Source organism: Nipponia nippon, unplaced genomic scaffold, assembly GCF_047370975.1.
Source record: "Nipponia nippon isolate SJK-2023a ecotype South Korea unplaced genomic scaffold, ASM4737097v1 scaffold_27, whole genome shotgun sequence".
Classification (NCBI taxonomy): domain Eukaryota; kingdom Metazoa; phylum Chordata; class Aves; order Pelecaniformes; family Threskiornithidae; genus Nipponia; species Nipponia nippon.
This window is the reverse complement of record NW_028262344.1, coordinates 3,950,526-3,972,783: the sequence shown is the minus strand read 5'-3', so window position 1 is coordinate 3,972,783 and position 22,258 is coordinate 3,950,526. Positions and strand designations below refer to the sequence as shown.

The window sequence follows — 22,258 nt, the reverse complement described above, 5'->3', positions numbered from 1 at the left end:
TAACAGTAGTTTTGCTTCCTTTCTCTGCGAGGAAACGTTCCCTCAATCGACAGACTAAAAAAAGTGCGAGTGAGCGCGGGGTAAAGGCAGCTCAGTAGTTTCTTTTGAGTAGTTTCAGTTCTCTAGTTAAAGCACTACCAAATACTAAGCTATGTGGTGGATCAGATCCATAAGAGAAATGAAACTAGTACACACAACTATCAAAAAATACAACCACCTTGGAATCAAATATGAGATAAAAGACATACTTAAGCATAAAAAAAAAGAAGTGATGTATATCGCATTCAAAATATTTTCAAGGACGACTGCAATACAAAACTACAATAGCTTTTTCCTCTTAGTTGTATTTACCGTTGTAGATTTTCGTAACTGATCTCCAGCTTTGACACTAAAGCTAGTAGGTACTTTTTCTCCATAGGTTAAAATCCTCTTTTGGTAGCAATTTCTTCTTCTCCGTAGCAAGGAATTGAGAACATCCTCCCTTTGCAGGTGCTCATGTAAGCATTCAGGCTTTCCCGGGGTTTCTGGCATGCACGTGCAGATGCTGCTACTTCCCCTTTGAAACTGGGCTGTCCCAGTCTAAGGGGGAAGAGGACGGAGGGCACCCTAGGGGATGCGTCTTTCCCCTGAAGTGTGGGATGTGGCAGGCTAACAACGATTTTTCCTGGAACCTGAGCTTGGTCACCAGGCCATACAAAACCAAAGGAAACACTGAGCTCGGATAACCTCAGTTCCCCCCACCCACGAATCTCTTTTCCTAGCCTTCGATTCCCACGCCGCATGACTAGCTTTAAGTAGCGCAGGATGCAGGGCAGTTTTTATGCATCGGTGTATTGAAGGAGAAGCGTACCGAGCTAACCTGGGGGTGGTTTGTTCTCTGTTGTCGCCTTACGCGTGCAGGAGTGCTCACAAGAGGCGTGTCCTTTTAGGACAAAAGCAAACTGGTAGCACTAGATGGAATACACAGTCCCGTCCCTGGAGCTCAGCTCGCAAGCAGCACTGCTGGGATCATCACCGCAAGGTTTCCTTCCCCCGCATCGTGTCCATTGAAACCAACTTCTGCTTCTTTATAGCAAGAGTTTTTGATCAACGTGTTAAGTGAAGTCCAACCTAAGCCAGCCTGTGTTTGCACAGACAATTTTGAACAGGGATAATTCGTTTTAGACATAACCTCTTTGATAACAGGGTTTGCAAGCTCTCGTGTTGTTGGTAAACACCGTCAGCGAACAGTTCCCTGGGTTGCAGTGGCAGCGAGGTGGTGGCAGGGCTCCGAAGGCTGGCTGTAACGTAACGCTGTTGCACCCGCTGTACGCTTCCGCTATCCCCAATACGTGATTCCCCCCCCGCCCCAGGTGAATTTTTATTAACCAGGAAGGGGAAGGAGGTTGCTTTTGTTAAAGAAGATAGATACACTTGAACTGCCTTCCCCCGCCCCCCCCCCCCCCCCCCCGCCATAGCAGCACACCAAATACTATTGTTAGGTTTTGTGTTTTCTAGATTTCACCGTCTTCTTTTTAGGGTTAAAACACAGCGTGCTGGGGCTGCAATAACTACTGACTCTAACTTGCAGGCAAATACAAAACCCAGAGCTTCTCTTTGGGAAATCACCGCAATGCCGCCTGCAGTGACCGCAGTAACCGACAGTGAGCTGCAGCGCTGGCACTACCTGTCTTTTCAGGTGAGACAGCCGATACTTTGATGGGTCTTCGGTACTGCAAAGAGAGAGGAGCCTTAACCGTGGGAATAACTAACACAGTTGGCAGCTCTATATCACGAGAGACAGATTGTGGAGTCCATATCAACGCAGGACCAGAGATCGGGGTTGCCAGTACCAAGGTAAGTAAGAAGTTTATAGACCTCAGTCATTGTTATTGTTGTTGTTGTTACCGAAACTCTCCCTGACGGCGCTGGCTATAGCACGGGTCCGCAGTTAAATGCTTTCTGTTCCCTTTTCGCTGGTTGCTGTTGATTATTTTGTAGTTAATGACCATGTGCCCAGCAACGCTCTTCATTTTCTTGTATCTTGCAAAGGGACGTTCTAAGGAAGCAATATTAACTATTGAAAACAAGGGGGCCTCAGAGGGAGGGATTCCCTAGAGGCAAGAATTCTCTCCTCTTTGCCATCATTTGTCTTGAGGTGCAGGTTTAAACTAAGGTCTAAAGATGAAAAAGGAAATGAAAAGACAAGATTATAGAAAGCTGGACAGCGTGTAAGTGCCCTTCCTGGCACTGCTTTACTAAAGAAAGTGTGATATTAAAACTATCCTTTCAGCAAATGGGGGAATAGTCTTTTACAGAAACCCGGTACTTATGTCCACCTAAGAGAATTACTCTGTGGCTGATGCATCTGGCTACGCGTGATACAGTATAAAATAACTTACTTTGCTGCATTTCATTTTGATGAAGTGCTTCTGCATGGTGAAATCTGCTTTGATTTAGTTATATTTAGAGGCGAGATGATGTCAATCTGTTACATAAATTCAGCCAAAAACCACATTTGAGTTTAATAGTTCACTGGGGAATTTGATCATGGAAAATTCACGAGTCTCTTACAAGCAGCTCTTCAATGGGTTGTTTGTCCCTGGGTTGTTTTCACGTAGCCAACATTACAGTTTGGAGGTAACGGAAAATGGCATTTCTCTCTGATGATGTGGGCAGTTACTGAAGTTGTGCATATATGACATAGGAACTTGAAAAGATTCTACCCTAAGGTTGTCCAGAACTTCATTTTGAGAACATATCATAAACCACCCCAGCGCTGTTAGTGCGACTTTGGTGCTGTTTGTAGCCTCCAACTGCACCACAACAAAGCAGATCGCATTCCCTATCAAACTCTGCTCGTCGGCCTAACCGAAGCTGTTCTGCATTCCTTCAGAGCCATTTAAATCCTCTCCAGTATAGCAACACGAAAGTTGGCTTGATCAGTGTTTAGGAAGGGACAGAAACGCTGCAAACCTTAATCTTATTTCTAAGCAACTTCAGTCCCAGGCTGGCACCCCAGACCATGCCATAACATTTGTCTTAGAAGGACGTCGGAGGCTCGACTTTGCACTAGCTGTTTGATACGGTGCCCGACGTGTTTTTGCGCATAGAATTGCCTTACCATGAGCACTGATTTCCCTTGCCTATGCAGATGGCCTTTCCCCAAAGTCAGCGACACCAGTCACTACGGTCTTTCAGACAAATACGGAGCCTTACCACGGGGAAGAGTTCAGAATCTGTTCTTGAAGAAGCGGGGTGGGAAGTCACTCACCTTTTCAGCTGCCTTTGTGCTCCTTGAATGCAGCCCAAAACAATTTCAGCTGGCGGTCCTGTTGGGATGTCCGGCTGCTAGTGGTGGGCTTCCGCTGTACATCTCCTGTCGGCGGGTCTGCTTGTCTTCAGTGTTTTCAGCATTTACTTGCAGTAAAGAAGGACACAAGTATGGTTACAAAACAGGATTTAACAGTTGCCAGGAAATCTTAGAAATATTCCATTTTGCTCGTTGTATCTTGATCTCTTGGAGCATAAGGAGGTTGTGCCATTGCGCGCCTCCGCTTGAGGTTTGCGCAAATGAGATTTGCCCTGTGAATTTCCTGTTCATCTTTGCTGCCTAACTGAACGAAAGCCGCCCTTTGGTCCCCCGTTAAGAGTGCAGCCAACAGCTGCTCTAAGGATTTTACGTAGCAGGTGACAACGTTCGGTTACTGTCTCAATGGCGCGTTTTCTCTCTCTCCCCCTCTCCCCTCTTATCAGGCCTATACCAGCCAGTTTGTGTCTCTGGTGATGTTTGCTCTGATGATGTGCGATGACAGAATTTCTATGCAGGAGAGGCGCAAGGAGATCATGCGTGGTCTAAAGGGACTGCCAGGTAGGAAACCGCTGCCTTTATTGCGTCTTGCCAAGCGAAACTGGGTAGCACAGACGAACTTCAGCAGTGCCTGAACTTTGCTTTTGAAAGACCGAGGGGATCAGATAGGTGCATCGTGGGTACTGGCAGCACCTTTTGCAACCACGTTCTCTCCAACGTCTTCACTAAATTGTACTATTAAACACTGAGTCCAGTTTTTATGCAAGTTACTGCTGTGCGTGTATATGAAGTATAAACAGTACGTGTAGTTTGAGAGGCACAAGCACGGAAGCACACACAACTTGAATTCTTCTCTTTCCTTCCAGACTTAATTAAAGAAGTGCTGAGTATGGATGATGAGATCCAGAAGCTCGCCACAGAGCTATACCATCAGAAGTCTGTTCTCATCATGGGACGTGGCTACCATTACGCTACGTGCCTGGAGGGAGCTTTGGTAAGAGATCTCTTTATTTAAATCTGGTTCAAACACGCTTCACTATGGACTTCAGATTGCAGCACGGAAAACGACACGTGGCTGCAGGTTGTTTTAAAAGCAGTGAACAGCTATGGCGCGTGGGCGGACACTGGGTCAGATAGCTACAGCTCGCTGTAGCGCTGCCGGGACTGCCACTTGCAGATACCCAGGGCACGGACCGGCTGCGGGCTACAGCGCGTGACGGGGTGTATTTCCAGCATTCGCGCGGGGAATGCTTTACTGTGACAGACCGGGCACCCTGGTAACATCAGTTCTTTGAACTGTTGGGGTGGTATTTCCAGGAACGCTCGGCATCCAAAACTGAGCCCGTACTTTCAAAAACCTGAATATTGCAGCTTTTATCTTTGAGGAGATTCCTGTTTTCGTAAGTGCTGTCACCCACTGAGATGCAAACGCGACCTCTTTGCGTTTGCCTGCCCGGTTCAAGACCATGATGACCGATACGCTGGCTGATGGCAGATCATAAGGCCTGGGGCGGGATTTGGTGTTAGGACTGTAAGCGTTGATGCCTGCGAGCAGCTCAGCCAAGACGCGCTACTTTGATCTAGGTTTTCGGGCTGGCTTGTCTACGTATAGGATCTGAGGAGAGCCAGAACGCGTTTTTACAAAGTTAGAAAGAAAGTGGGAGAAGCCACAGAGGTGGTTGAAAAAAAAAAAATCAAAAGGTTGCCCAAAGCTTTATGAATGTCTTTTTTCCCCATCTAGAAAATTAAAGAAATTACCTACATGCACTCCGAAGGGATACTGGCGGGTGAGCTGAAGCACGGCCCTCTCGCGCTGGTGGACAAACTCATGCCCGTTATCATGATCATCATGAGAGACCACACGTATGCCAAGTGCCAGAACGCTCTGCAGCAGGTCATTGCACGGCAAGTAAGTACCTGGAAAAGTTCACAGTGCATCAGAAGTGTTGCTTTTAATATAAAAGCAGTTTACAGGGCACCCAAACTATTTGCTTTGGTGTCACTGCCTAAAACGTGAATTCAGTAGATATCCTGGGCATTTCGAGTGCGATTTTGCAGCAGGTGGCAGAAGCCTGGCGTGGTTTGTTTACCCCTTGGAATGTGCTACGGGGCGCCCAGGGGAGGCGAAGCTGTTTTGTTCTAAATTAAGTAAAAAGTTCTTGCCCCTGGCGCTCTGGACAGAAGTGAGAAAAGAACCTTCCAGACCTGTTTTTCAACATTTCCCTTTGTTGCAGGGGCGACCTGTCGTGATTTGCGATAAGGAAGACATCGAGACAATTAAGAACAATAAAAGAACGATCAAAGTTCCCCATTCAGTGGACTGTCTGCAGGGGATCCTGAGCGTCATCCCCCTTCAGCTTCTGGCTTTCCACCTCGCGGTTCTCAGAGGATACGATGTAAGTACAGCATTCCTTCCCTTCTGCACTCCTGTTCCCTGTCTGCAGAGCTGGAAAAGATGCGTTGGGTGACGCTGGAAGGCTGTGGGGGTTGTCTTGTCATTGCTTGAGCTAGCGGAGCGACCCGGTTAAACGGTAGACCCGGCAACTACAGAAGCTGCTCGTGAACAAAAGTCAAAGGCAGCCTGGTGCGCTCGGCCGAGTCTCGGGCAGTTGGAGTTTGGACCTGTGTCTGCTTTCTGGTACGGGCGTGCAGTGCCTGGAGGGCTGGCAGGAAGCTACAGGAAGGTGACAGTCCGCAGAAGGGTGTCTGACAGGCGGAGCCTGTCTGCGTCAGGTGTTTGATCTCGGTACAGACGCTGGCCTTGACCTTTATCAGCTGAGCACTGTAACAGCCTAGACCGAAGGGACTAACTCCTTAGTTCTGGACAGAGGAGTCGGAACAATTGAGGTTTATGGACTTTTTCTGCACCGATTATCCTAAATTAACACAAAACTGTGTTCAGTCGTTTTCAATTTAAACGCGGAACAAATGTTCCACACGTTACAAAGTTATACACAAACAAACAAAGTGTGTAAATACTCACAAGCGTGTTCTTTCTCCTCCCTCTCTGCAGGTTGATTTTCCAAGAAATCTGGCCAAGTCCGTAACTGTAGAGTGAAAGATCATCTGAATCATAGGGGCAAAGGGGAATTAAATGAAAGACTCTTTTTGGTACCAAAATAACTCGATTTTAAAGTCCCCTAGGTAAATCTTATTTTGGTAAATCATTGTTTGTGTATAAGATCACCGTAATTCCATTACATTAGTGATTGTCAAATTGATTCCACATGCTATGTCAATAGCTTTGGGTTTTTTTGAACAATAGACTTCCATGAAAGATGTTAAATGGTTTTCTTTAAAGATTACCGAGTCTTCTAGGTAAGGGGCCCTCCACTTTCAGATAACGTCATTGTTTCTTAGCCAGCGTGGCTCATTCCACTCGTTGATGAGAAACCATTGACTGAATTACCTGTCACGCGCTCAGGCAGCGAAGCAGGACACCAGAATATACAACTGGAACAAGAGCTGTTACTGGTCATGCTTGTGCAGATTTTTTAACAGTGAACGAAACTGTAAACAAGCATTTGGGGTCAATTTCTGCCTCATGTACGAAAGGGAATTCAACTGTCACAACCTCCTAAATTTTAGGCACGTGGTAAACGTGCTAAGAAAGTAATGTTGCTTCAGAAGGATTTTATCTATGCCAAATACCTAGCAAGCGACAATCTCGTAGGCTCGGTGGGCCCCAACGCACTGCGTGACACCAGCACGTACCTGTAGCTGGGCCCGTGAAGACGGTGGGACTCGCCTTCGAGTGTAGATGGAAGCGGTGTCTGACTCGGTGCGGATGCTTACCAAAGGGGGGGAAGAGAGGAATACGAACAGTGCTCGGTTTGTGCTGGTGTTTTGTTGTTGCTGTTGGTTTTGGGGGTTTTATTTTTTTGTTTTTTAAAACAAGTAGAAGTCTTCCTGTGTTGAGGCTTTTTCCCCTAGAACTGAGCACTGTGGCACTATCAACACAGCCTAAGGAACCGGCTGTACAGCGCTGCAGGTCACTTACTAGTCTGGACGCGTAGAGGAAAGTGTCTGCCTTGTACCTCTGCGGCAGAGGGACACTGACGCTCCCTCTCTGAGGCTCGCTGCATTAGCCAAAGTCCCGTGATGAAAGCATGGGCTCTGGTTGGGTCAGGAGCAGTTCGTATGCGACTTGGGGCAAATTCAGCTGCTTTAAAATTGGAGGGGATGAAAAAGGCTCAATAGACACGACAGAAATACCTGCCTTGGTAATAGCTTTAGAACAAGCTTGCAGAGACTCAGAAATGATGCAGGAAATACGCCGTCAGGACTTAACACGGACTTTTTCGAAGTCATTAAAGAGCAGTTAGCGATGTATTTTCTAATGCAAAAAGGTGAATTTCCTACCAGCTTGATGGCTTTTGAATTAGATGTACACACGCACCATAAAAAGAAAAACACGCTACAAGGCGTAAAGTAACGCTTGCCAAGCGCCGGTGAACGTTGCGGGCCACTTACTTCCCCCGAAGAGCTGCTTTAAGGAGCGCAGCGCGAGGGGACTGCCCGCCGCCCGTGACACCGCGCTCCCCTCGCGCAGGGCACCAGGCTGTCGCTCAGTGGCCGCGATCCAGGCCGACTCCTGCCCGAAGACGACTGCGCAGCCCGAGGTGTTTCCAAAGCCTCTGTCTGTAGCAGTTGTACTTGATACAAAACCACAGTAACTACTCAACTGCAATTCACTATCGGCTCAAGGCTCAGTTTTAGTATGAGAATGAAATGCTGCGTGCCTGGAAACAGCTTCTTGGAACCAATATATGTACACGTATTAATACATCATATCCAGACTATTAATTTATTTCCACACTGTGCTGCCAGTGTCTGTTTAAGAGCAAAGTAGTAACTATGGCATTTTATTTATACAGTACTTGCTTATGAGGCACTGACTCACAACAGTTACCTGCCTCTGCCTAAACGCGACCAGTAGGCTTCCCTGCTTCATTTGAAGACAATTCTCGTCCTTAAGGAAAAAACGCGTGTTCAGTGCTAACAATCTGAAGATGGTTCCTCTTCCTCCTCCTCCCACTCAGCTCCCTTAAGAGACGAGAAACTGTGCGAACCTTTCAGGTGGAGGGCTGGAACCAAGGCAGGCTCCCCCACGTCCCCCCAGCACAAGGACTTGCAGCATCACATCCTGCGTTCCCGCTAGCGTGGGAGCTGATGTGAAAGATCCCTGCAAGAGAATTATTTTAAGATTCTTTTTCTCCTGTTCCATTCAGAAGAGGAGCAGCAAGCGCTGCTTTTATCTAGCCTTGTACAGATGATTGTCCGCTAGCTTACTGAGTCTCCTAGCAAACAGGGCGGTAGCCATCCCTGTTAAAATACAAGTTGCTATTCAGTAAAAGTTCGATAATGCAGGCTGTTAAATATTTATGAAAGTAAGTTGTATACAAAGAGGACCAAAGAACAGGAGTCTAAGTTAGAAACGTAAGCCTGACACTCTCATGTCGGGTGTAACTGTACAGGTATCGCTGAGCTATTCGGTTTTATGCTGCGAGAGACGAATCCTTATTCTTTGTAATTTAAGGCACTAAAACTCATGACAGATTCTTCATTGTCAGAAGTCAGGTAGTATTCGCCCCCGGCATTCTGCAAGTTGCCAGCAAACTGCCTGAAGCGTATAAAGCTCTGCCTGCCAAAACAGAGGTGTAGTCGCTACTTGCAACTAGGCTGTCGGATGTTGTGATGCTCGATATCAAAGAATGCTGTGGAGCACACTTGCTATGAAGAATTTCTCTGATGAGCATGGTAGGGAATCCGTGAAGCATCTCGTTGTTGTTAATTGCCATGCCTGTGTGAAGTGAGAACGTATAAAGGACTCCTCTTAGCTTTCCTTACCTCATTTTGTCTCGATGTGTTGCAGTTTGATCAACAGATGATGTTTCTCTTTTCCTTAGAAAACTTTTAGAATGTCTTGTGATATTTATTAACAGCCAGTCAATCTTCTGCTCTCCAAAATGAATGTTTTGCTTACTGAGCCAGTAAAACTCCCTCCTTCCTAACTGAGGTGTTTAAAAATTCAGTAGCCCTGTCACTAAAATTGAGCCACAGGTAAATACAGATAAAGGCCTTTGCCATTTGGAACAGCAGCTGCCTATTGCTGCCTACTTCTGTCAGAATTTATTTTGATTTCAGTAACTGTTTTCCTCATCTGTGTCTGCAGAGGCTTAAAGGGAAGCACACGCCCGTAGCGCTTAGGCTTTTTTAATTACCAAAGACCAGAGAACTTCAGGCTCAGCACGCGGTGTTTCTGCCTAACAGATCTCAGCCAATTCCGCACCGCTAGTAAGGTTATCCCACAGGCAGTAGGAAATCAAGCTGCACGTGGAACATACTTCTGTCAGGGAGGTTTTCCCTCCCAGCTCTGCTGAAGAAAGGCCGTAGACAGTAAGTACGGTCTGCGCGCATGTTCTTACAAAGAGCCCAGACCAGTGTTCGGGCAGCCGTGTCCTTGCAGGGTGCACCACTGACATGGCAAACGCCATCTCCCTTTTAGCGTGGTCTTAGTGACTTGCAGGGAATGGCGTACCACTAACGCGGGACGTCCTTCTAGCCAGAAAGCTGCCTCGGCACCCCTGTTTGTGAAGTCTCAGCCCTGAAAAGTCCACACAGACCGTTTCCGAGTCGAGCGGGAGGGAGCTCGTGCCCATGACACGACGTGTAATCGCGCTGAGCTCGGAGCCTCAAGGTTAGCCTGGGCACACGAGGTTTGGTTAAGCTGCAGACTGAAACATCTACAGGCACGAGGAAGACCCACACGTAGTGCAGAACTAGGCTTTTCTCCTCTCTAGCCGTCCCTGGTAGTCCTTGGCGCCACGAGTAGGTGCCTGGCGGCAGCATGTGGGAGGGAGGGACGGAGGGGCTGAAATTCGGTGCTTCAAGTAGCATGTCGGTGTTTAGCTGTGGCTAATTTTAGATCCTACCTGAATGTACCAGACTTGCCTCAAAGCATGGAGTCCCTCCTCTACATCAGAAACAGGAAGAAGAGACAAAGAAGTATTTGGTTTGAATAAAAGGAAAGAAACTATTTGCCTTCAATTCAGTTTATGTAAATAGACACTTGAAGTGGCAAATACCACCATTCTTCCCTTCTAGACCGACCTGCCTCTGCTTGTACATACCCAGCTGGCTTGGTTTGTGGGGACCAGTCTGTATCTTGTTTCCTGTTGTGTGCTGTACGCAGAAGATGTCTTACTTTTGTCTGTAGTGTTTTATAATTTGGGTTTTGTCTTTTTGCTTACTTTTTTGTATCTCACCCTTTGAATAAAATCAAGTGCCCTACATTAAACAAACGGCATTACTGGTCTTTAGTTAAATCCATTTAAGAATAGGTAAGCCCTGTGAAAGGTGAGGGCAGGATGGACAAAGCAGAAAAACGTGGCGCTTAACCCACCTCTCTCCTAACCGGCCAGCCTTTTTTTCATGTCTGAGATGATAGAATATATTTCAACCTCTGCTAACCAAGAAGAAAGCCCATTAAGTACCCCAAGGCCCAACAGTCGGTATTACCTTCTGTACCTCGATTTCTCATTTAACCACCCCTTTTCTGGCACCAGGCGAGACAAGCTCGCAGTCAGCCCATGCACGACCCCTGTTTAGTGAATATTACTCATGGTTTCTTTTCCAAGAAGGAAGCCGGTTTGGGTACCGCGCAGACAGGCCGCTCGGCAAAGCCAGCGGCGGAGCACTACGGCACAGATGCTGAGACAGTACAGTTAAGTGCACATTCTTGTAAGACAACAGCTGGGGGCTTAGAGATTGTTCATGTCTAAAAAATGCTGGGATAACTTCGTAAGCGAAACCCACAATGACAAAAGACTGTCTGAAATTCCACCCCTCCTCCCGTCGGAGCCATTCACGGATTGATTTCCTCAGGGACCTTCACCTCTCCAGGGGAGGAACATCAAACACGATCATTTATTTTCCGAGATAAAGTGAGCAGCTTAGGCTTGCTCCTCTCACAAATACCTTTCCTATACAAGTACCAGTATTAAAAGGTTGCAAGGCTACTTTTGAAGGCTTACTGCCTTCAAACAATGCACATATGTCCTTAGCGTCACAATAAAGTCGGTGCCTATGCAGATGTTGGGAGCAAGAGGCTCCACTTTTGCTTGCTCCAATCTGCAAAACCAAACAGCAGTTCTAGCTTGTATTACAGTCATAAACAAAAGCGGTTAAGCAGCTCAAAGCTTTAGGCCTTCATTGTCATAGCTGCAGGTCACACCTGCTCAGGACACTACAGGAGCAGGGAATATCGCAACGAGTCCGCGCAGGAGGCTGGCTGCGTGCGGAATCGTCCCAAAGTGACTCCGGGGCCGCAGCCCCCTCAGTCTCGCATTTAGCACGAGACGCCCGCTCGCAGGCTGGACGCCGCGAAGCGGAGGGTTGCGGTTCTCCTCAGCTGCCGCGGAGCTGGCTGCGTTTCCAGGCATGCCGGGCGGGGGACGGGGACCCCCCTTTAGTCATTCCAAATACCACACTCTGAAGAGCCAGGGTGCTGCACCCTAGCAGGTAACCACGAGGTGCTGCCAGGGCTGTCATTGGGCTCATTTCTCCATCTGGGCCATCTAAGCACACACATTATACGGCGCGGTTAATTTAAGCTAATAAAAACGGCAGTGAGAAGACAAATTTCAAAGGGTCACATCCAGGGTCCTTAGCAAGTCGGTCCTGAGCTCTGGTTGCAGCCGTTTCCTTAAATCCTGACGTGGCTAACAGCAGTAAGACAAGGGGCAAAGGCCCTGCAGGCCCGTTGCACAGAACCTCTCCAGTCCCGCATAGAGCTGGTCTGATGGAACATGACATTTGAAGACAAACAGGCTCCTAAGTGGGATTTACAGAAGGGCATAAGCATTTGGTTTGAATAAATTATAATAGTTTGCCTGTTGCAAAGCGCAGCTAGGCCCCTCTAGAGCAACCGGCTTCCTGACATTGACCCTTCACACGCTTCCCCGGCGCGGGGGCTTCCAGCACGGCTTCAGTGCTGAGCCTCAAGCTGCTGACTGCACGCAGTCATGCAAATTTCTTTAATTTACCTGTATGAACCTTTTCTGCTCTAAAGCAGCGCTCGCCCTTGCTTGCAGGAGTGCTGCGCGTAGCCAAGACCCTGGGAATGGTGTTTATTCAACACCATGTTCTCTTCTTGCTCCCTGGTAAGCTGTTTTTCCCCACCGCAGAGCACACCTGCGGTCCCGCACAATAACTGCTTGCACAGAAAACACCCACGTAGCGCCTGGGATCGGAGAAATGCCACCTGCCCCCCCCCAAAAAAGCTGGTTCTCAGGTCACCGTAAGATGCTCAGTGGGGAAGCAGCAGTCCATTCTTGCCCCGATCCCCTTTTGGACGTGAACAGGTTTGGAAAGTAAATGGTACGCCGCAACATTTTTGCTGGACACAGGCAGACCAAGGAGGGGATGGGTTTTTGCCTGTGAAATTGGCTCCCAGTTACCAGGGTGCTCTTTCACAGAAACAGCGAGGAGCCGTGGAGCCATCCTTACACAGCAGCCTCATCTGCTGCCCAGGGCAGGCTGGCGTTCACGGGCTGCGCTGCTTGGTTTGAGAAAAGCGACCGTTCCTTGCACCATCTCAGAAAGCGGGAAAAGCTATTTTCTAATTTTCCCCCCTAAGAAAGCAGCCAGCCACGGTCATCGCAATGGTGTGAAGGTACGGAAGGTGAAGGAACTCCCCCCGCTTTGCAGAGACCAGCAGTAGAGCGCAGAGCCTTCAGGGCAGCACACCGTTACCCAGTTGAGCTCCTGGGGCTTTCGCCAGCCCCACAGCATCACTGTGCAGAGCCACAGCAGCACCCCTCGGCATTCAGGGCTTTGACAAGGAGGATGTAAGGGCCGTAGCTTTAGTGCAGCTGATGGGCCTCCCTGGGAAACACTAAAAAACGCTGAACGGGGATGGAAATTCATCTCAGCGGAGCATCCTGGCCAGTTCCACTGTTGAGTAGCTGCCTACCCTGCTGCCCACACACCCTCTTTGCTGGGCTGCTCTTCCAGCATCTCCTTGCTGCTGTTTGTTACATCTATTTGTGGCTCCCTGCGTTTCCAGCTCCTACAGCTTGGAAGATCCAACAAGCAACGCGCTGCAACAGCTCGGCTTCATCTCCCACCTCTGCTACAGCTCCCTGCGCAATCTCCGCCCACGCTGCCCCCGAGGCCACCCCAGCCTTCCCCTCAGAGGACGAACAGCACCCCGGGAGCCCGCGTCGCCCTGCACAGCCTTAGGCGTTTCATTTATCAGACAGGAGAGCATCACTGGGTTTTGAACTACTGCGAGCCTGACCCAAAAGCTGCCCCGTGTGCTTAAAATGAGGCTATTTCTGACCTAGTTCCATGCATTTATCAGCTGATTGGAATACACTGCAGGCATTTGAAAAAACAAAGGAGAAGAAAAAAAGCAAGCTGACTTGCCAAGATGGTCCATTCAGTGCTGAAGAGGTTACCCAGCCTAAGAGAAAAATCAGGCCCACAGATCAGACAGGATGGGACGCCCTCCCCCCTCCTCAGTCTCATTCTTTATTGTTTAGGTCAAATAAAATATGTTCCCATGGTCCTTACAAATTCCTATGGAAACAAGTTTAAACAAACAAGCTGCTAGCCTGTGGCCGGACAGCGAGCAGCAGCATTACTTTAATGCAGGGTCCTAAAAGCGGCGGTGAGCTCAGACGCGCTGGAGACGCTCAGTACCACCGAGCTCGGAGCTAAGAAGCCAGTTAGGTTCCCAAGGGCTCCCGTGCATCGGGAGACACGTTCAGACGGCGCGCAGGACGGGTGGCCGCACAGCGGGCCCCACCAGCTGCTTTGGAGCGGTAGGAGGGTGCCCAAAGACCTTATTAAGCAGAAAACGACCGTGCACAGGCAAACCCCGCACCTCGGCTGTACCAAAGCAACGCTGCAGCTCCCGCTAAGGGGAGCAATCAGCAAACCTGCATGGGACATAGCCAAAACCTCCCCGCTCCTCTCATCTCCCTCTCTGCCCTAACGAACCTCCGCTAGATGAGAGCGCGTCTCTGGGGGCAGGGGATGCGCGGGAGCCTCCCAGCCGGAGCAGGCCGGCAGCTCCGCCTCGACCGATCTCCGCGTCCCCAGCAGAGCGGGGCACGGGACACAAGAGTGCTGTGGAGGGTGGCATGCTCCGGCAGCCTCTCCGCTTCGGTGGCACCACACGCACCAGTGGGTCATTGCTAGGAAGGGGATGCCACCTCTCCTCCCTTCTGATGCCAGTTGCCACTTGAACAAGGCTTCCTCAAGCCCACAAGCGGGTGCTTTCTAGCACCCAGTACTGGGCAAGATGCTGCCTCCCTGCACAGGATGACTTGCGTCGCGTTGGCAAACCCCGAGGATGTGCCTGGTAGCTGGTTTCAAAACCCAAGCCACCCTTCAGGGCTATCGGCATATGGCTACTGCCACACCCGCCCTGGGAAAACCCAGCTTGAGCTACAAAACCTCCTCTCCAGCACTTGCAGCCCCACCACGAGACCAGTGCAAGAGCACTACCGGAACAGACAGAACGGCCCCTGTGGTCACCAGCTGGACCGCTCTGCTGTAAACTGTGGCAGGGACTCACATTCCTTCTCAGATTTTTTGCAGCATCTCCTATCCTCAGGAAGACATGCTTTTCCAAGCCCAGCCAGAAACACTGCTGAAAATTAAAATTCTCTTCTATCCAAACAGTCGCAACCGGTCCAGGGGGGAAAACTCAAGACACACATGCCCCAGGCCAAGACAGAAAGTTCATGTTCAGAGGGTGACCTCCCGGTAACGCAACATCAAGACTGTGCCGCCAGCCATCGCCAGGTGGAACCTGGGTGGAATTTCAGCGTTGCACAACGCTGGGAATTACGCACACAGGGAAAACTCCCACTGACCCGCACCGCGAGGAGTCACAGGTTTCTGTGGCCCAGTGAAAGGGTGTTACACCCCTCGCTGGTCATGTCGCTAAAGGAGCATGGCAGTCCTCATCCCCCTCCTCTCCCTAGGTCAGACTTAAGCCTACAGAACAGCCACGTCATCCCCCCGGCAGAACTGGCAGACGGCCTTCAGGAAGGGCTCACGACAGAGCTTAAAATGTAGGGTGAATTAATTGCCTCGAGGACTGTCCCTGCAGGACCACATCCAAGTAAGGCAGGGGGCAAGTGCGTCTTGAGGCCGATGTGAGCTAACCCAGAAAGGCACCTGCCAGCGGAGCAGCTGGGGTTAGGAAGGAGTTTTTGCTGCAGGGCCGTACGGACACAAGAGCTGGGGTAGGGATCAGCAGGGACTGAAGCCATCTGCCCCTTGACCCCCTCCAGATGCTGCCAGCCAGGGACAAGGGCTCATCACAGTCCCAAGCTTCATCCTGGGCTTTGCTAGCCGAGCTGAGAGGGGGCAGGACAGTTCAGGGAGTGCTGCAGGCTGGCTCTCATCTTGGTGAAGCCGCAGGACAGTTACCTCCTGAAAGGGGAAGGAGGCAGAGGCCTGGGGGCAATCTCTCTCCTCCAGGCACTGCTGGATCCAGAAAAGGACATGTCCTTTCCCGTCCGAATGTAGGTTTGAAGGTTGTTGTTCAGTCACTAGATGCCACTTTGTGCAGCGTAAGGTGCCACTGCAAGGAAGGCACGGCTGCTGGTGAGCAGGCGAGACAAAGCGAGAGCTCAAACCTGCTCCTCAACCCTTTGCAGCTTAAATCTGTCACAGCTCTCTAAGAAGTGTTCTGTATCTCATCACTTTACCCCTCCCGTTTGGGTTACCACGGGTCCAAGTGGTATCATGGCCAATGCCTACATGGAAAAGCAATAAAGCAAGTAATTTATTTGTAGCTGTCTTCAATTTAATGCACCAGCTGGATGCAGCCAGCTGGTTTGTAGCAGGCCAGCAGCCAGGGGGTTGTGGATAACTGGAGGTACACTGGTCACGGCTCCGAGAAAAACTGTTCTTGAGTAGATGTGGGTGGGTGGTATTAGCATAGGAAAAAAAAGAGAACTGCAGCAAGACCCGGGCTTTAACACCATGGAAACACCAGCTAAGAAACACTTTTCTCATCAGTAGGAACAAGCAGGAAAACGTTCAGCTGGGACAAGGGCTCACCAGCCTGGGAATGCTGCTGGCTTTGACATTTTTTGCTTGTTTCAGTGACTATGGAAAGCACTATATAAAGTCCCGTTCCAAAGGAAATATCTGCCATTATTCTATGGCTGGAAAAAATAGAGGAAGAACCACAGCTGCTCCTAAGACCACGTAGCCTACGTGGATGCTGCTTCCCAGAATGGAAACAGGTAGAAAAGCCCAAAGCGAGGGATCCTGCATGACCCACAGACAGTTTCCAAGCAGCACCCAGCGTGGCCCAGAGCCTGTGGCTGACACTGCTGATTACGCTGTCGGTACCTGCCTTCCCCCAAGTCAGTCTGGGACTTCGTGCCCCAGACTCTTGGTCCCTTCAGAGCCACAGCTTTGCCAGAGGCCCCGTGCAAGGCTGTTTCACAAAGAAACAGCAGCCAAGACCAGACTCGTTTCAGTGCTGAACTTGCAGCAAATGACCCAATTTCCAGCCTGCCCAGCATGTTTCGACAGTAACTGTATCTCAGTGTCCCAAAACCACAATCTCTGATTCACAAGCACCCGGCTCCCCCCGAGGGCCGCACAGCTATTGGCAAACTCCCACCGCGGTCCCAAAGGTGCAGAGGAGGTAGCGTTAGCCTCCAGAGCCATTAACAGACAGGCAAGAAAGAGAAGCAGAGCTACACTACATCACGTGCCCCTTGAGAGCAAGGATTAACCCCCCCATCGTGCCGAGTTTTTCCTGTAGTATCTCAGTTACAGTGAGTAATCCCATCAAGTCTGGATTGTTACCCTGCACGCACAAAGTCCTCCTTTGTTTAAGCCCAGAATTAACACCGCAGAAAGCAGATACCCGTATCTCCAGGGTTTTTTCAAACCCCACGCTACTTTTTCTGCGGCTGAGAGGCCTGAACCACCGGCTGTCCGCAGCGCTGCCCCTGTTTCTGGGTGCCGGATCAGCACTCCTTACCGCCGCCGGTGTCGAAGCACGGCCGCACCTCCCTGCCCAAAGGGCTGTTCTTTTCACGGCTGCCTGTCCTTTTTGCAGGTGGACCGCATTGCCGCCTCCAGAGACTGAACGCCATCGCCGCTTCGCGAGCGACTCGCCTCCCGCGCAGCTGTCCGAGAGCCTCGAGGAGAAGGAGCGAGAGGGGTGAGCTGCAGGCGGCCAAAGCAACATCCCTCGGCTGCCGCCGTCTCTGCCCACAGCCGAGGGCCCTCCGTGGCAGCAACGAGCATCAGGCAGATCCTGCCTGCTCTGCGCAGCGCGGGCTGGCAGCCCCAGATTTGAGTGTTTTGCCCTAAGTAAGGCATAGAAACCCCCCTAGATAAGTGACAGTCACAGGTTACTCTGCTTGTTGGTTGCATTTTGCACTGCAGTTCTTGCTTTGGTTTTAGGTTTTAAACAATAAAAGTCTCCAAAGATATCTTGATTGAAGCAAATGCCAAAAGCAGAGCATTGTGTTTTGGAGATGCCAGTTTGTCTTTTCTTGGATGGTTTCTTCCCTTCTTGGCTTCTGCAGCCCAAGAAACAAAGCCAAGTTCATGACTCCCCCCGCTCCCTGTTCTTTCCCTGATCAATGACAGTTTTGATGGCTTAAGTCTGTGTTGCTTTGACTTGAATTTCTAGCCTGCATGCGTCTTATATAGACAGCACGTGAAGGCTGGACCTTTAGTCCTTGTGATGGCTCTGTCACAAGAGCCTGGCTGGGCAGCCCTGAGTCTTGCTTTGTATGTTTAACACACCGGTCCCACGCAGGCAAGAACAGCTAGCCAAAAAACCCAAACAAAATCCCCAAACCTGCTGAAATGTCTATGGCAAGCTCTGGGGAGTGGAGAAAAACCATCCCCTTCCACATGATTAGACCAGAAAACTACAAAACCAGTACAAGACGCAGAGTAGTGGTGGCTTGGTGTTAACACTGTGGGGCTGGGATGTCAAGAAACACCTCTTGGCCCAGCGGGGAACATTGCTTACAGCGGCCATCGTCACAGACGGGCTGAGACACAGCTAGGAAGAGGCGAGGGGGCTGACTGGCAGAGGCATAAAGCTCCCACTGCTATAAACCCAGCGGGTTGTGAATTCCTGAAGGTATCAAGCACTAAGCCAGCCAGAATAACCCCAGATCCCTCTTGGTCACAGCTTGGAGATCATCACTATCTGGCAGTTACTGCCCCAGAAACAACCCAGGCTGTTTCGCTGTGACAACTACCAGCATTTTGCACACGCAGTGCTCACACTGCCGGTCAGGACTGATACTCTCTTGCAATGTGCTTTGAGCTTTGATAAGAGAGATCTCAGCGAGGAAGTGAAGGAGGCGTTGGGTTATACAACTACAAGATTTCAAAGGCAGTAAGTTTGGGAGCCTTCATTTGCCTCCCTCTGCTTGCAGCTTTTTGGAGCTAAAGATCAAGCTTTTCTCTTTTTAAACACAACCCAAGATGCTCTGTCACACACCTCGAGGCACCAAGCTTTAACAGACCTGCGATAATGCCATGAGACACGGGTGGGTGGCACGGTTGTGCCCAAGGCTGTCCACAGACCTCCACAGGACCTGCTGCCCCCAGAGCACCTGCAATCTGTTGACAGCAGGTTTACCAGGGTCCCCATTTTCCTCGGGGCACCGGAGCAGAGTGCACAGCCTGCCCAGCTGCACAAAGTTTAGCAACACCAGTGCTCTGGAGAGTATGGAAGAGCCCTGGCACATGACCCGTTTAAATTATAAATCAGTCCTTATCCAAATTCAATCAATATGACCTAGAATGTGGGAAAAAAAAAAATCTAAAGTACAGCAAATGAACATCCCCAAATCCTGCTTGTAATGTTTAAGCTAACCCAGACCATTTTGGCTGGGCTGGGCTAGGAAGCTGCACAGGCAGTTGCGCCTCCAGATCAAGGGCACATGATAAAATTAGAAGACGTGCAGACAAAGCTCACTCTTTGGCAGAGGGCAGCCTATTGCAAACAGGAGGAAATATTAATTACAGCAGCATTGCAGAGGTAAATCTGCTGAAGACGGTGGATGAGTTTTCTGCCTGACTCATAACACTAATTCGTACAGGCACCCAGCGGCAGCACAGATGCTTAGGGACTGATGTAAGACACTGCAGTACGGAGGAAATCTTTCCAGTTGCTTCAGCAAGCTCTGGATCAGGCTGTGCAGGGGGGATGCAGGACTGGAAGAGCTCTCGTGTCTCTAAGCCCGGGGTCACCATGCCACCTAATACCACCCTCAAATCAAACACTTACTCCTAAACCAGGAGAGTAAGCTCCTGCTTGGGCGCTGCTCCCTGTCAGCCCTGGAACATTCTCATTTTTCCTGCCATCTGAACAAGACCGTGGCTGCTGTTTGCCAGAACCACATTTTAGGATAACAAAGGACAGTTGTGTGTACGTGAAAGTAAATTGTCCTTTCCTCCTCACACTGTTTTCAAAAGCCTCGCAGAGAGGCCTAAACAAACAAGCTGCCTGCACTCTGCGTACATGCATCCGTCACCGTTGCACAAGACGCTCACAGACACCACGGGCTGCGTTTAGTACAAATCCGTTCCTCCGATTGAAATGCATTTAAAAAAATTAATATAGAGCAAAACTGTTTCCAGACTGTACTAGCCTAAATTAGACTGACAAAGCAAAGCTGGAAAAACCTTGACGCTTCCCCACAAAACTGAAGCCCCAACAGTGCAGAAGTGAGTCCAACGGCTGCTTGAATCCCTCCCGCTCCAGTCTGTCTGCCACTGAGCAGCAGAGCCGCTCCTGCTGCAAACCTGGGCAGCTGGGCAAGAAATTGCTACTTGAGACAACATGCTTCCCTCTTTCGTGGCCTAAAGATCCTCTAAACTCCTCCAACAGCCTGAATACATTCCTGTTTTCCCTGGAGCATGGGAAGCAACTGTGAAATCCGGCAGTATTTATGCATTAGCAAACTGCAGCATTTTGAACTTGCCAGCACGCAGAGTATCCCACCCCCAGCTGCAAACCCTTCCGAGGAGGGGGGCGAGTGTGGAAACGGCTTTCAGCGCAGCTCATCTCATTCACATCTTTTCTTCTACAGAAAGGGAGGTGGGGAAAAAAAAAAACCAACAAACCAACATCCTGAGCTTCCAGTGAAGTGATTTATCACTGAGCTGGCTGCAGACAGACAGACGCACATCACCATTGCAAATGAGTCCTGCCTAACTGTCTCCCCAGTGGAGTTAGCTGTGATTAAATCATATTCCAACAACAGCAGAAAGGGAGGAAAAAAGAAGTCAGGAATTTTTGGACAGGAAAAACATGGGAAGAGGAGGGAAGAGGCTTCAATGGGAGTGGCATACCAAGTGTGAAAGACAGGACCCGTTTACTGCTCTCCGGTGCCACGGTGTCTGTCCTCCTCCTAGGGCAGTCTGGGGCAGGACTTCACTGCCACAGGGGCAGGTTCCTGCTGGGAGCCCCCGTCCCCCATTGCCCCAGACTCCTCTCCTGAGGGTGGTGAAATCCCTCTCTCACCGAGATCTGTGCAAGCTCAGCTGAGCTGCAAGCCCCGGAGTTGCCATTACTTGAATCCACATCACATTTCTGCGGGCACATGCACATTCCTTCGAAGAAGGCGGGGAGCACGGGAAAAGCAACATCCTCATGTAATTCCTCATAGCCTTCTCCTTACAGGCAAGGTCCTCCTGCACATGAACACCCTGCCTGCGATTAAAACAATCCAAATGAACTTAAAAACAATTCTGTGTTTGTTTTAGCTCAGAATTATTTAGAAGAGGATTGCACTAAACTTTAGTTCCTGAACTGATTTTATTCGTGGGCGGGGATGAACCAAGGAGCAGGACCACTCGTGGTGGCAGCAAAGTTCCCATCTCCATTGCAGGAGGAGCACACCACTGCATGACACACGGTTGTCCCCAGTTGTCGGTGGCCTAACTGGCGGGAGAACCACTCAGGGAAACTCTCCCACAGCCTCCAGCCATGAGCGCCCATCCGCTGAGTCTTCTAGGGAAGGGATCCATAAGGCTGTATGAAAACTACTTGGCTCTGCCAAGTCTGACATGTTTTAGACATGTGCATTAGAGCCTACAGTAACGTCTGTCAGTTTAAAAAAATACATTCAACCTTAAAAAGCCTCTAGTAAAAAGAAGAAAAAAAAGAAAGGTTTATTTTCATTTTTGGCCAAACCACAGTTTTCAGTAAATACTCTTTTCCAGATAAATAATTTGTTGTTGTTGTTTTTAAACAAATAAAACAAATAAAGCTTGCTTGTTAAAGCCCAAATCTGAATTACTTTTTAGGGAAATGAAAACATTTCCCTTCGGCTTTTCATCAGCATTCCCCTCCTCGCTAAATACTGCGGTAAACACAGGCAAGAAAAGATGATCTCCAAGAAAAAAATCCTGCCTCTGTGCAGGCAGCTCTACCCTGCAAAATATCCGTGGTCGCCGCCAGCGGGTTTTGCAGCTCCGTGTCGCGCCCTCGTCCCCCACCGAATCGCCGCCCCATCTCCCACGCGTGCTCTGCTCCCAGCTCACCACCGACCTTTGGAGCCAGGGGAAGCTTTGCTTGCTCCTTGGCAATCCTACGCGGCGATTTGCTTAACCTGATTTCCGCCCCCCGCTTCCAGAGCTGTTCTGCTGCTGGTGCTCTGAGGCGTCAGTGCTTGCAACGGTACGGTTCTTTCTCTAAATCTAGATTATTACGTTCCCGTGACCTTCGCCTACTAACACCGAAGTATTAAAAGATCCTATAAGCTAGTGGGCTCCCTACCTACTGTTCTGATCAAGATCTGCGTTTATCCTACTGAATCAATGGGTTCTCTGGCAGATTCCCAGCAGTTTGTGCCTTCCTTTTTGTTTCTCACATTCTGGTCTGTTTCTTATTTATTTAATTTTAAGTTGTGGGAATGTAAAAATGCGCCACAGTGGACTAAGCCG

General features: G+C 49.7%; 1 protein-coding gene across 6 annotated transcripts in view; it reads left to right on the top strand.

Annotated features, from left to right (window-relative positions):
• GFPT1 (glutamine--fructose-6-phosphate transaminase 1) overlaps positions 1 to 21,496 on the top strand; it is a 51,916-nt gene extending 30,420 nt beyond the window's left edge. For 5 of the 6 annotated variants that reach the window (XM_087763080.1, XM_087763083.1, XM_087763085.1 and 2 more), the window contains exons 14-19: positions 1,679 to 1,836; positions 3,736 to 3,850; positions 4,156 to 4,283; positions 5,031 to 5,198; positions 5,524 to 5,685; positions 6,303 to 10,604. In XM_087763080.1, coding sequence (XP_087619206.1) covers positions 1,679 to 1,836; positions 3,736 to 3,850; positions 4,156 to 4,283; positions 5,031 to 5,198; positions 5,524 to 5,685; positions 6,303 to 6,347 — 776 coding nt within the window. In that variant the 3' untranslated portion in view covers positions 6,348 to 10,604. Of the gene's footprint in view, positions 1 to 1,678; positions 1,837 to 3,735; positions 3,851 to 4,155; positions 4,284 to 5,030; positions 5,199 to 5,523; positions 5,686 to 6,302; positions 10,605 to 17,393 lie in introns of those variants that run through there. The other variant, XM_087763081.1, reaches the window with a different exon arrangement.
• Positions 21,497 to 22,258: the final 762 nt, after the last annotated feature.